We start from the raw sequence: 14,091 nt of genomic DNA on the forward strand, positions 1-14,091 counted from the left end.
TGGTGCTCAGCAATTAGGCTTGAGCTATATACTATAAATGACATTTAATGGCAAATGTCAGGCATAGTCTGAATGGTATCTTCATTTCAGTGTTGCATTTCTTTGGGATAATGCTTAAAAAAAACCTTAATGGAATTTAATTACTAGAGCATATATTCAATGATTAGTTAAATGCATTTGTAATACCATTAGTTGTTAGGTAACTGTTTGCTTATTATGCTTGACACAGAGTGTATTTGATGTACAATGTGGATGGTGTGCAGTGCAGCAATAGAAATGCTAATAAGCCCGTGTGTTAAGGAGGGTCGCTATCAATACTGTGTCAGCAGCTTGCTGCCAAATTTGCTTCTGTGGGAAAGGCATAATCTGTAATCAAAGTGGAGTTTGTAGAAGCAGCAAACATGAGCAGAGATGCTGTGATCAAAAATAGTGCTTATTGCTTTCTCTAGTAGTAATTTTAATTACAGCCTATTAATGAATTCTCACCCCTGTTTGTCTCTTGTACAGAGCCTTCGTGATGCTTGTAGAAATAATAGCCAAGATGTGGCATCTCTGCTGCTTCATCTGTGATTTTTGTACAGTACAGCTGAGTGTACCATATATATGCACATATAGAAATGCATTAGCTTTGTGTGTTGTGAAGACTGTTCAGCACGAGCACAATGCAATATTATGTGGGTATTGCATGAGGATGCAGCTTGCTGAAGAAAAATAATAAACGTGGATGGACCCAACTGACTGTCCGCAGCTACGGTGTGCATCTGGACTCTGCTTTCCTCTTGGGCCTTTGTGGAAGCAGCACAAATCACATTTCTCTGCGCAGGTTTCTTCAGATACATATAGCTTAGCTGATTTGGATCCACTGGTGTACACCACTGCTTATCTTCCCCAAGAAGGGAGCAGTCAGCTGGGGAAAGCTTTTTGTGCCACAGAAGCTTTCGTGGGGGGGAAGCGGATGGACCCACTGTCTTGACAGTGTCCTGACAGCTGTAATTAAACAGGCTTGTTCTTGGGTAGTTGTGCACAGTAATAGTGTGGTTACTTTATGCTTTTCCTCAGCATAACTGACACTGTGGACCACAGATGGGATTCAAAGAACATAAAAGGGAAACGGAGCAGAAAGATACCACAGAGGGATTAAATTGAGGTATTAAGCAATGACCCATAACCTCCGTGAAAGATCTTATGGTAGTTTTATTTTAAGCTAGTCAGTTTTTAAGCATAACTGCTTTTTTTTTCAAGATGAAATTATGTTTTGTCATTTAGCATTGCGCTGAAATTTTAAGGGTGGTGGTGTACTTAAGTGTATTTCACTGGTAGGAAAACAGGTGACTTGCTAGACCTTGGCACCATAAGCAGCTTTGTTTCTAGTAAAGCTGAGAAGTTTTTGGAATAAATACTGTAGTTTGTTTTTAATACAGAAACCTCTTATGGTCCTTACCTGAAATGAGTAATGTTTTTTTTCTCCTTGAAAACTTGGATTAGGCTGTGTTCAATTCTGTTTTCTGGATTGTTCAAAAGTTAAAAACCTATGAATGAATATATATTTAGTATCTAATATTTGATGTATTGTGAAATGTAAGGATGCTGTTTCTGGTCTTCTGTTTCTGTGTCAGTGCCAGCTAAAGTAAGGAAGGTGGGATTAATTTTGAGCATTGTAGGTAAGGAGGAAATTGCCTCAGGAATTTGAGTAGAAAACACAAATAACTTGGGGAAATGCTGTATTAAAGTAGTCTCTTGTTTAGTCCCAAGTGACCTCTTTTGTAATCATCTTAAAAAGAGAGATGATGATGTTGATGGCTGGTTGTTCACATTTTCTGGGGTGTGAATATGAGTAGAATTCCAATGAAAAAAGATGGGTGCTTTTTTGATACTGGAAAGGAGGACTCTGCAGAGCCTGGGTACAAAGGGCTGGTTAGAGGTTGAATGTATTGGGAACTGTTCTGCGTTGACAGATGGCCGATGCCCTCATAGCTTCATTTTCAAGTAACTATGTAGTTTCATTTTGATCAGTTCTAGTTTGCACTTACTTTTTTGTGGAAAAGAGAGTATGTGTAATTATATAAAAACATGTCTTTCTGTAACTAGCTTGGGCCAGTAATTTATATGGTAGACTTTTTTACATACTGCACTTTGTTCTTCTGTTTCAGTAGAAAACAGGACACTTCATGTTATATTTTAATGGCTTTATGCCTTTAAGAAACACTGTTTAAGATTTTAGTTACCTATTCCTTAACAAAGCTGGTAAAGTCTAGACACTCCATTTCACTTGGCTATTTCACAGTTGCATTTTATATTTTTTTTTTTTTTCAAGACTCAGACAGGCTTAATTTTTATTTGGCTCATGGCAAGTGTCTTATTAAAGCTATTGTTCCATATGAGCTAAGGTCTTGGAAAAGAATGACTATTTGCCTAATGGTATTTTCATTTGTTCCGTGTTTCCTTTTTTTCTTTAATACGATGCCTAATTCACAGATTGATGTCCTGTTCTTGGCATTCAGCATAATCAATGTCAGCTTCTCTGTTTCAAGGGGAATTGCTAACATGCACCTCTTGGCAGTTCATTTAGAAGCAAATAATTAGAGGACATGGGTTTGAAAACAGTGAGAAAATAGTAGCAGAAGAGGGGAATAGAGGTGTCTGAAAGAGTTTGTCCGCATCTCATTCTAGCTGAGAGTTACTAGCTCTTTGAGGATGAAGCTGTTATTGGTATGTTGGAGAAGATTATTTTATCTCTAAAGTGCCATTTTAGGAGTGCACAGCTTTCTTCCTTATTGATGCCATTTCTATGGAGTGATATTTGGCTAAGGAGTGAGGTGCTAATGTGTAACACCTCCCACCTAAAGACCCGACTGGACTGTACCCTCTAAATCCGCAAGCACTTACCTGCTTCGGTGGGTGAGTGGTTGAGGTGTCTGCAAAAGACAAAGAACTAATTCAGCATAGGGATTTTACTGGGAAGGTCTGCTGGTGAAGCTGGGTCTACATACTGGTTACATCTTTGTTTGAATTATAGCAAATTAACACTTGGGTGACTGGGGCTGATTTTTTGGCTTAATTATTTCAGGATGTTTTGGACATCTGGAAAGCAGGATTTGAGGGGAAGGGAAGATATATGAGTGACACTATATAAAAGTAAGAGCTGATAGGTAACATTTATTGCATAGTAGTTGATTTTTGTAAAAATGTGGAGGGGAGGACAGAGCTATAAGGAGCAGACAGAGGGAAGAGAGGACAATGCATTTAGGTAGCTCCATTTGAGCTTTGTCTCAGAAGTGCATGTAGTTGATGCAGAATGAAATTCAGTGCTAACCTTTCTTCTTACGAGGCAGATTTTGTTGTTGAGTTCACTAAGTTTCATGCAGTCTTTTAGTGCTATTTGTTGCAGTTTTTGATGGCTCTTTCCCTAGTTCTCAGTTACCGTAATTATTTTCTGTCTATCATACATGCTATAGCATTCTTGCCTTGTGACTGTAATAGTTACCCCACCAGAACATCTAAAATGGCAGTGTAGCAAGTTTTGATCGTACAGTTCTTCTGGTGATCTGAAGGCTGTATTTTTTTTTTTTAAGACAGTCTAGCAGCTATAATGCCAAACCACCCACACTAGAAGACAACATATGGTAACTACTATGAATGAACATGCGGATAAGTAGCATATCACCCTGTGATTTTGAAAAGGCTTGAGCCTTGATAGCTGAATTTTAAGGTTTTGGCTGTCTGGCCATCTCCCCACAACGCACAAAACGCAACCTTGCTGATAATGAGTCATTGTTTATGGCTCATTTTGGTCATGTTTTGCAACTGTTTAAATGTGTAGGCAAACAGGTTGTTGTTTTATACTTGTGTATGTGCATATTGGTATGTGTGTAGGCTGAGATTTACAGGTATGTTTATGGGACTTGTATGCTTTCTCCTCTCCTTATGTAGGAAGCAACTGTTTACAAATAACCTGTTTATACTGTATAATGTTTGGAATTGTTTGCAGTCAGTTTTGCTTCAAACTTTGAAACTGTAGTAGAGTTGTAGAACAAATAATATTCTCAACAAAGCAGAAAGACTCTGAGCAAATGGACTGTGTTTCTTGTATAGTCTTCAGGACAGGCGTGTCCCTGAAGATGTGTGAGTGTCCATGTGCGTATGCATCAGAGTGTAAAAGTTTGAAAATCAGGGGAAGGTGAGTGTGATGCTTGTTTTGCATCTCTTGTGTTACTTGTACACAAGACTGAATTAATTTCCAGCATGGTGAGGTGACTTCATGAATTCCAAAAGGTGTTTCATTTGTTAAACTTGTGAATAAAAGGGATACCAGAGAAATTCTTGCTGCAGTCACAAAATGTCAAGAGCAAGACATTGTGAAAAAATCCTATATTGTTTTGTCAATAAATTATGCTTTCTCCTACATAGATCACAGAAATGGGACTTTACCCTGGAAACAGCAATATTTGATACCCCAGGCAGCTTATTCCCAGCTTAGCTCACACTTCACTGAATACACTGATCGATTATCCGCGGCTTAACCAAGCCTTCTCATTTCCTGCCTTCCATTACTGCGCTCAATCAAGCCGACGGTTCTTTGTGGCCTGCCTTGTGCTCTGAGATAAGCCATCAAGGCATGTTTCTATTAGGAAAGCTCTTGTAGATGGAATAGTCATTAGATAACACTAACAGGTTTAAAGGTTGCAGTCTTTGTGTTGGTCCAGGTTAAGGGGACAGGAACCAAAAGGGCTGCTGTCTTGAGGAGTTGTATTTGAGGGACAGGGCGGGATTAAACTGCACATTGCCATATTTAGTGCTCTTATTTAACATTTTTATTTCTTGTTGAATACTGATAGCTCTCACTTGTGACAATGCTTCTGTGTTTGCAAGAAGTAATTATGTGTTAATATGCATGCATCTGAATGAAATAATCAAGCTGCAAAAATAACATTCATTTGTAGTAATAACCTCTGTATTTCCAAGCTGGGTTTTCCTGGCTTACAGACAACTGATCAGGTTTCTCATTTAATTAGAAAACAGCCTACAAAAAGATATCTTGAGAACTTTAAATTACATGTGCTATTGCAGAGTGGGAAGAAAAATGATCCTTGCTGTTTCTCTTTAGCTCCTGATTTCCAGATAGCTTCATTGTGTCCCCCTGCCTGCTTCCCCCGCTGCCAGGGGATCTGGTATGAGTGGTCTGGATTTTTCTTTTTCCCTCCTTTGAATATTAGTAAATGTCAAAATGAAGTAAGTGTAAAAATATTTCTACAGTAGGAGTAGAAATATGGGTAGTAATTCAGCATGGCAGGGAAAGGCCAGGGAGGGGTGGGGCCTGGCAAGTGGAGCAGGTCAGATGTACCACTGGTATTGGAGTCAGGAGAATGCTGTGTCACGCAGCATAATTAGACCTGTTTGTGTGAAATTAAATAATTTTTCAGGGACAAACAATGCCCCAAATGAGTAGGCTAATTTGTAGTGTCAAAAAATGAATATAATATCCACTTGAAAACTGGCTTTGTGAGGCCTGAGCTCCTATACTGCAATGCATGAGATGTTTATTTTAAACAGTAGGAGTGACTCTTAAATCATTAACATGTTGTTAAAATAATACAAAGAATTCAGTAGCTTAGAATTAATTGCATGATTATTTTTTTTTCTAATAGAATAATTTCACTGTTGCGGATGTTTGAAAGGAAAAATGATCTTTTTTCCTTGTTTCCATTTTGCTGTTTGTTTCTTTGTAATAGCTACTATTCACTGACTCCAGCGTGCCCATCTGTCATCTCCAGCATTTCGTGTATTGTTTCCAAAGCTAGTTTGATTTAACATGGTATCTAAATAGGGCAAGTAATGAAGGATACCGCTTAAATCCCTCTGAGAGAATCTGCAGGACATCTGTGATCATTTGCACAATTTGGTTAGTCATAACCCTGGGAAGAGAATGTGGAATCTCTTAAGATATGAATTGTAATGTGCAGTAACTCTGTTTTCAAGTGTGTTCTAAAAGAAAACTGACACCTCGGAATTGTAATAAATGCTATGGAAATCAGGGCATTCATACTTTTAAAGAGAACCTGCAAGATTTTTTTTTTTTCCCCTCTTAAGGGAGAGGCCCATTTTTTAAATAGAAGTTGACCAGATGCTTGTGAGCTGGGATGCTTTAATCCATTTACAGATTTTATCTAATTCTTGTTGAATGTCTAAAACTGATTGATGTTTTCTTAAAAGGAACAAAAACCAAAACAGTGGCAACAATAAAACCCCCAAATGAGAGCTTTGAGTACTGCAGCAATAGACAGTATTTTAATTGAAGGGGAGAATGAAGTTCTGTAGCACAGGGAATTTTTTTGAGTTGACAGAAAGACACTTTAAAGCACTTGCCATTGCTGTGATTTCTGCAAGTCTGAATTTGGCATGTGACTATTTGCAGCTTTTCATATGTAAAGGTGTAAAAAAAAAAAAAAAACCAAAACAAAACACTTTATGAACTAGGGGACACTTCTTTTGTGTGCTCCTGGTTCTAAAATAAATAGTCTACCACAGAAGTTGGCGCCTTGACACCTCTGAGTATAGTCTGCTCTGTAAATGACATACATATTTAGAAAATTGGCTGACAAAATAGCATGTCTAGGAATTTCTGTGCAATGAAGGATGTAAATGTGAAAAACAAGACTCCGACAGACGTTTAATATTATATTTTTAAGGAGATTGAAACTTCAGGTTAAAGCCCACAAAATCATTCATATTGGAGAGTAGATGCAGAAAATACTTTTCAGGATGAAGCTTTTAAATTAATTGGACAAAAAGCAGTAATCATGGTAAAAAAGGTATTTAGGAAGGAGATCAAATCACCTAATTTCCCCACTCCCCCAGAAAAACCCCAAACCAGCACACTCAAACAACCCACAATGCAAACCCCACTGCTGGCAACAGAGCACAAATAGCAGTTTATTAGTATGTCAGCGTATTTTTAATTGCATCAGTGCCCAGAGACTTCTCTGGAAAGTTACTTGCACATCTCTGTTACAAATGATATTTTTTGTTGCTGTGTTCCTTATGCACAGCGCCATTGAGTCATGCCATATGTGTGCATTCTGTGATTGAAATGATGAGCAGTTGGCATCATGGAGCATGTGCTGCTTTCCATTTTGAAAGATACATAATGAGTCTGATTATTGTTAAAGATAGGTACCTTAGCCATGTTAATATTTACCTGTCTCTCTTATAATTCGTTTAAAATGCCTATTTCTTTAAGTTTAGTTTTTGGAAGTGAAAAGCATAGAAAGCTGATGTATGCCGTGGCTTCAAATCTGTGCTTACACACATCATTTAGATTGAATGTCTATTGTTTTTATTATGTGTTTTGGTTCTAATTCTACCTGAATCTTTTTTTCTCCATAGTTTTTAAAGATACGGTACTTTTGTTCCTAAAGTAAAATGAAAGAAAAGCCACTTTTCTGTATTATGAAAACCTCTGTAATTTCTTTTCCTTTGTAATCTTCCCCTTTGACAATGCCTCGCAACTGCACGATCAACCTAAAGAAGTCAATACCATTCATGTTGGCAGATTGCAGTGTAGGGCAATTCATCATTTCCCTGAAAACTTCTTAAATTCAGCCAGCCTCCTGAAATTCAATCTCATTCCCCATGTTCTTCCTGACTGTGAATCTGATTTCAGGGGAAGTAAATGTTGTTGTTCTCTTTCAATGGGCAGAGTAAGTGCTAACCGCTGGAATAAAACACAGTGAAGGGAACAGCTAAGTTGTTCTGTGAACAAAGTTTCAAAATAAGAAAGTAGTACCTTCCCATCAGATTAAAATGCTTGAACTAGCAAAAAGCTCTGGACTGTATGAAGATGTTACACTTGCCTAAAGTATGGAATTTTTGAATGAGGAGGTGGTAAAATATTGCAAAACATAATAAATACTTTGCCTGCCTTTATTGTGAGTTAATGTGTCAATATTCCTAATAAACTCTTGTGTAATCCCTGCTGTTCAGGTTTTTTAAACACATATTGGGGAACTTGGGTGTTTGCAGTAAAGCTTACAGGAGACATGGCAATAAGCAGAAACTTCTCTTTGCATTGACTGAACGACAAAATGGGAGGGTCTTCGGGGAGGAAGGGAGAGAGGGACGTGGTCCTTTAGGGAAACAAGTGGAAAAAGTTCACCTCCAACCACTGATTTTTAATAACTAAATGCATCAGGATGCTTTGCAAGTGTTGACCTTAGCTTCATCCCTGTGCTGCTAAAAGCCTTATTCTGTGCTATGATAGAATAAGCAACTGAGACGGGGAAGTGGTTGCATCACCATGTCCTTTACAGTCTTGGCCTAATTCAAAATAAAACTGTGATCATCTGTCTCACAGCTCTGTGTGATGGCATGACAATGAAAACATGTGACAGCTTTGATCCCTCCCTCTGCTCTAATATGATCTCAGTGTGTGCATATGCAAAGAATATACTGTCACATGAAATTTTTACACTTCCAGCGTTCTCTCTGCAAAACTGTCTCCTCTAGCAGAACCGCTGTGAGGTTACACAGGAGGTGGGATCTATCCACTCATTCATCATTTGCTACCTTTGTCTTCTCCATGATTCGTTCTTTTTTTTTTTTTTAAGATACAGCAACTTGTTTCCTTTTCTCAGAACTCTCCACTGGCTACTGGTAGTTGTTTAGACTTCTGATGATTTGGTTTATAGATAAGCATTTATTTGTAAGCACCATCCCTGGCAGAGCACAGGGTAGATTCCCAGTCCCCCTTTTCCCCCCTTATATGTAATTTGCTATTGAAAACCATCTGCACCAACAAAATCCAATAATGCTTCTTGTAGTCCTCCTTCACGGTTGCATATACGTATATGTACTTATGCCTCCTTTACAGTGCTCCTTGGAGTGTTGTATTACTTGAAAGACACCTGACTTCACTGGCACAAACCAAGAAAATTGAAGCATTAGCTTTTGAAGCTTGTTGTAAACTGTCTGTACATACAAGTAGATAGTTCTTGTGCCACAGTGATGCTTTTGGAGGGTGCTTTCAGGTGTTATGCAAGGGATACTTTCTCCTCTCAACTAAGAAACACAAAGAGAATTTGCAGAGAGATGCTGGGTTAATGTTTCTCATCATTGTTGCATGCAGTTCTTACTAGCACAGGTAGAATTTATGAACTCTTAGCAAGCAGGTAGCAGAAATGTGTGTGTTTGGGTTGTTTCCCCTTCAGAATTCAGAAAGACTAATCATAAAAGCTGTGATGTACAGAACTATATTTCAGTATTTCAGGAGAACAAGAAAGTCCGCAACCATGTGGGGTTTTTTTTTGTGGTTTTTTTTTTTTTTGTTTGTTTTGTTTTGTTTTTTTGTTTTTTTTATTTGAACAGCAGGCAGCAGAAATCAGTGTTGCTTCTCAGATTTTGTCCTTTTGATTTTTTTTTCATACTTCAGAGAAGCTTCTTGTCTTTGTTTGCAAACGTATTATTTAGGGACGGGGGAAAAAAAAAAGCTTCACGTTTCTCCTATACAGCACGAATATGCTTAGTATGTTCTTGAACGTTTTTTGTGGCATTCAGCACAGAGAGCACATGTGGTAGTGGTGGATTAGTTAACAAACTTTTTTCTGGCACAATGCTGCCACTAGCAGTTTTTTTGTGGTATTACATGCGTTTTCAATCAAAGGCTTCAAGAAGTGCATTTAATGGAAAGATTTTGATGTTGTTTGTTGAGCAGAAAGGGTGGAAATTGGTGTAACAACTAGGCTGATGCAAACAGGAAAGATATGAACTTTCTGGTCCAGTAACCTGTGATTTAACTTTTAAATGTAAATATTCCAACAGCAGTTTTAGAAGGGTCTAGAGAACTGTAGTCCAGAAAAAACAAACGGTGTTTGCAGTTACCTCATGCCAAAAGAATGTGAATTTCCCTTTAGGCCTTCTTCTGTTTCTTCAAGTTTTTGGAGCAGTAGAAAGAATTGGCTACCGAGGGTTTCAAAGATAAACTGAAGCAGAGAGTCTGTAGTAACTTGATCTAAAAATTCTTTGTAAGTGGTGTTTATGCTTCAGTTTACTTCTGGGAAGAAACAAGCTGGTAGCTGGATTCTCCAGTGAAAAAGGAGCACTTGAGGAAAATAGTTTGCGTAAGTTTTACTGTTGATTGTGTGAGGTATATGAGTGGTCAGAGCATATAATTATTGGGATCGAAGTGCAGCATCCTATTCTTTTGTGTAAAGGATCGTAGTAAAGGACATCTATGATACATTGGAATCCATCTGTCCTTGGGAAAAAAAAACTGGTGGCTCTTGGCTACAACTCTTAAGAATGGTTGCATTGAATTATGTTACTATTGGTATTCTTTTTTCTTTGGCCATAAATACTACTTATTTGTAGAAATTAGCAGACTAAGATCAGATTGCATGAGGCCAAAATTTCCTTTTCTGATCCCTGCCACTTCTTTTTGGGTGAATAGCTGAGTATCTGCTGGTCAGATGTATAGAGAGATACAACTGCATGATGATGCAGTAGGTTCTTGTTGCCTTTGTCTAGTTTGAAAGGCATTCTGTCATTAGCACACTGCCCTTCTTTTGTTATCATAGAAATATGTTTTCCTCCCTTTTGGGTCTTGCCTCAGGTTTTCTTCAGTGTGAAAACAAATTTTATACTTAGAAGATTGTGTCAGATGTGGTCTGATTTCCTTTTTAGTAATGCCTTTAGACCTTCTTTTTCAGAGTAAACGGGACCACCTCCTTATGAATGTCAAATGGTACTATCGCCAGTCTGAAGTCCCAGATTCAGTCTATCAGCATTTGGTTCAGGACAGACACAATGAGAATGGTAAGTTAGGCTCTGTAGAGTAAGGCTTTCTTTACTTCTACTCTGAATTTTAAGTTTTAACAGTCCAGAAAGCAAGAATACTTCTGCATAGGGATACGAAGCAAGGACTGTTGATGAAAACACTATATCAGAGGACTGATGGTAGCGTTTCTTACCTGTCTTGTTTGTTCTAACTAACCATAGCTATAATCAGATGCATTTCAGGTATGATTTAAATACTGTACTCTATTATACTAATGCCTTGAGAGAGTAGCAAAAAAAAATGTCTGATCCTTTGTAGGCCTTCTGGACAGTGTACTAATACCTAACTGGCTGAAGACCAAGTTGTCTGAAGAAATTGTGCATCTCTTCTGTTTTTTATGATTCTGCCACAGTGTCATGAGAACTACGTTTTTTATATTCATGCTAACTTTCATGTATGAATACTCACTGTGATTGATATTGCAGTAAGTGATGTAACTGAACCACTCGTAGCTGAGTTTTCTCCCTTTTCTCTTTGCAAAAACAAGTGTGATCTTGGATTTAATAGAAGCAGGAGAAACTTTAGTACATATTCCAGTGTCATTTATCTCTCGCCTCTAGGGGAGACATAACATTTGCTTCTACTCTTACCAGGAAATTTCCTTGAGGCAGCTGTTAAAATTTTGAAGATACTCAAGGTGAATTGTGATGATAAAAGTTGATGCTTGAAATATGGAACACAGCAACGTTTTGGTGCATGACAGGATAAAGTTGAGCATACATTCTCCTTTTTGCAGGCATTAAGGACATTTTGCGTGTGCTTTTAGCAAAAGCTTCACAAGTCTAACACTTCTCTTACTAATTTATTTGAAACTTAACTATGGGATTATAGGCACAGTGTCAAAAGTGAGCATTTTTGATAAGGTGGCTGCTTTTTCATATCATGCTCTTGTGCATATGGAGAAGGATTTTTGTGTGTTCTTCAAACAGTATTATAAAGAAGTAATGGAAAAAGTTGTCTTCCAGTTTTTTGTTAACACTGAGAATCTTCTGCAATTGAATATGAATATTTATCTCAAAGCCAGACCACCAGGCAGTTAGTGCTGTCAAGGTTTTATTGAAGATTTGCAATTAAATATGCAAAACAAACAAAACCTTAACCTGGAAACCAGAAGTCTGACAAATTAATTTGTTTAGTTCCTTTCACCTAGGGGTGATCACTTGTCATGTTCAGTGGATAAGAAGTGTCATCCAGTACCCCTAAAACCTCTTTCCCTTCAGCAGTTCTTTAGATAGGGCAAGGGAGAGTTAATGTGTAAAAATGGGCATCACATTATTTCCATACCTTACAGGTCATGTAGACAATCTGAATGGTTGTCATTTTAACAGTGAGGAGTCTGTATCTAAGAAACCTCCTCAAATTTTGACCTGTAAAAAATATCTGCAAAATAGCAACGGTATATGCTTTCAGATTACAGCTAATGTGTTGGTGGTTTTTTGTTTGTGTTTTTGCTTTCTGGCAGACTCTGGACGAGAGCTTGTTATTACAGACCCAGTTATCAAGAATCGAGAGCTCTTCATTTCAGATTATGTCGACACTTACCACGCTGCTGCCCTCAGGTAAGCTACAGAGGATGTGGTGCAATGTCTCAGAGGCAGATGAGAAAAACCTTATTGAGAGGTGCTTTTTCTGGTTTTGTGTGGGGATCATTAGCATACTGTGCAGCTTTCTCATCTCCTACAGTAATTAACTTGTTATCTATTCTCATTCAAAAAGGAGCTGTAATTCTACAATCTCATTTTAATCTCAGTTAATCAATGTTGCTCAGAAGATACTGTTTCCCATCATTGCCAATTTAGGTTATTGCTAGTTCCTGCAGAAATACTACCCTTCCCTCCTCTGTGTTTGATTTCACTATTAACAATAGCATCTTCTAGTAAAGTGACTGTTAATATGTTGCCCTGATTAAATTGCATTAAAGCCTTTTTCTGCGGCCCTTGCCATTGCTGCAGCTCAGCTAAGAGCTCCATTAAAAACTAGCTGTACAGACAGGAGGTAATGGACCCCTGTATTGTTCTCTGTACTATCTGCCCTTCCCTGGAGCTTGCTGCTCTTTTTACTCACTAAATTTTTAACTTCAGTGGCTAAACTTGAATGAGGCTGAAGGGATACACCATTACTTAAAAATGTTTTCAAATAGAAACAGCAAGGCATTATTTTTCAGCAGATTTTCAATATGCCAAACATGCATGGATATTGTCAAAATGCAAATTGAATAATCTCCCTGATAATAATGCTCAGATGGTGTTTCACTAGAACCATCTGGAGACATTTTTTTGTTCAGAGTTACTTTGCTGAAGCCACTTACTTGAAGACAAACTAGCTGCAACTTCTGTTATATGGGTGGGAAGAAGTCTTTGATTTACATATTAGACTTTTTTTTATAAACTCGGAAAATTCCAGTGGTGTACTATAATCTCATGAAATTCCACAGTGCCTTTTCTGAGTTACAGAGGTCGCCTTCCACTTTTAAATCAGCATGCTTAGAAACAAGCTAGCAGGAGGTTGGCTGTCTTGATGGAACCAATCTTGGAAATCTAACTGTCTGCTTAAACAGAGAGAAGCTGAACTATGTGTATGGAATTTTCCCTGTGAGGATTTTAACTTCTCTTGAATATCCTTTTTGTTTTTTTCTTTAAAGAAAAGATAAAAATGGCAAGATAAAAATAGGATATATGTGTATACCAGGCAAGCTTGAAAAATAACCTTCTCCCCTTCCGAAAGGAGTGAAGGCTGCTGGGAGACCAAACTGATCACTTCATCACCCTGTCTGGTGCTTTCTGCCTTGTTTTTGTTTGGAAGTGCATACCGTAGGCACCTTTCAGTCTTGTTTCTTTTTGTTGGCATATGGTTTCACTGTAGTTTTGTTGTTTTCCAAATTGTTAATACTTTTGATAATTCTTACAGGCCTGTAGATGGTATCTAAAGATGCAAATAATTGAGAGAATAGGCTTTTGTGGGATAAAGATTATATTTTTGCTGATTCTTTTCTAGCAATTTGTGGTTAATATATGTCAGTAATTTTCAGTGTCGAAGATGAACATAAGGGTAACTGCGTGTGGAGTTCTTACAGTATGAGAACACAGATTCAGCAGAATGTATTGAGATGCGTGAAGGGAGGGTTAACATGAAATTCTAATTTATTATAATATGACATTATTTCTCTGTTCTCTGCAAACAAATGGCTCTGGTCACACCATGAATTGATGACAAACTGGGAAATAAAACCAGTGATTATAACTACCAATCTTCTGTTCTAACCA

At 37.8% G+C, this 14,091-nt stretch overlaps 1 protein-coding gene across 4 annotated transcripts in view; it reads left to right on the top strand.

Annotated features, from left to right (window-relative positions):
• The window catches only part of RERE (arginine-glutamic acid dipeptide repeats), a 255,060-nt gene that overhangs the window by 119,226 nt on the left and 121,743 nt on the right, over positions 1-14,091 (top strand). For all 4 annotated transcript variants that reach the window (XM_042794277.1, XM_033007501.2, XM_033007502.2 and 1 more), the window contains exons 4-5: positions 10,701-10,806; positions 12,291-12,387. In XM_042794277.1, coding sequence (XP_042650211.1) covers positions 10,701-10,806; positions 12,291-12,387 — 203 coding nt within the window. The remainder of the gene's footprint in view (positions 1-10,700; positions 10,807-12,290; positions 12,388-14,091) is intronic.

This window comes from Tyto alba, unplaced genomic scaffold, assembly GCF_018691265.1.
Source record: "Tyto alba isolate M040663 unplaced genomic scaffold, T.alba_DEE_v4.0 Super-Scaffold_20000042, whole genome shotgun sequence".
NCBI classification, from domain to species: Eukaryota; Metazoa; Chordata; class Aves; order Strigiformes; family Tytonidae; genus Tyto; species Tyto alba.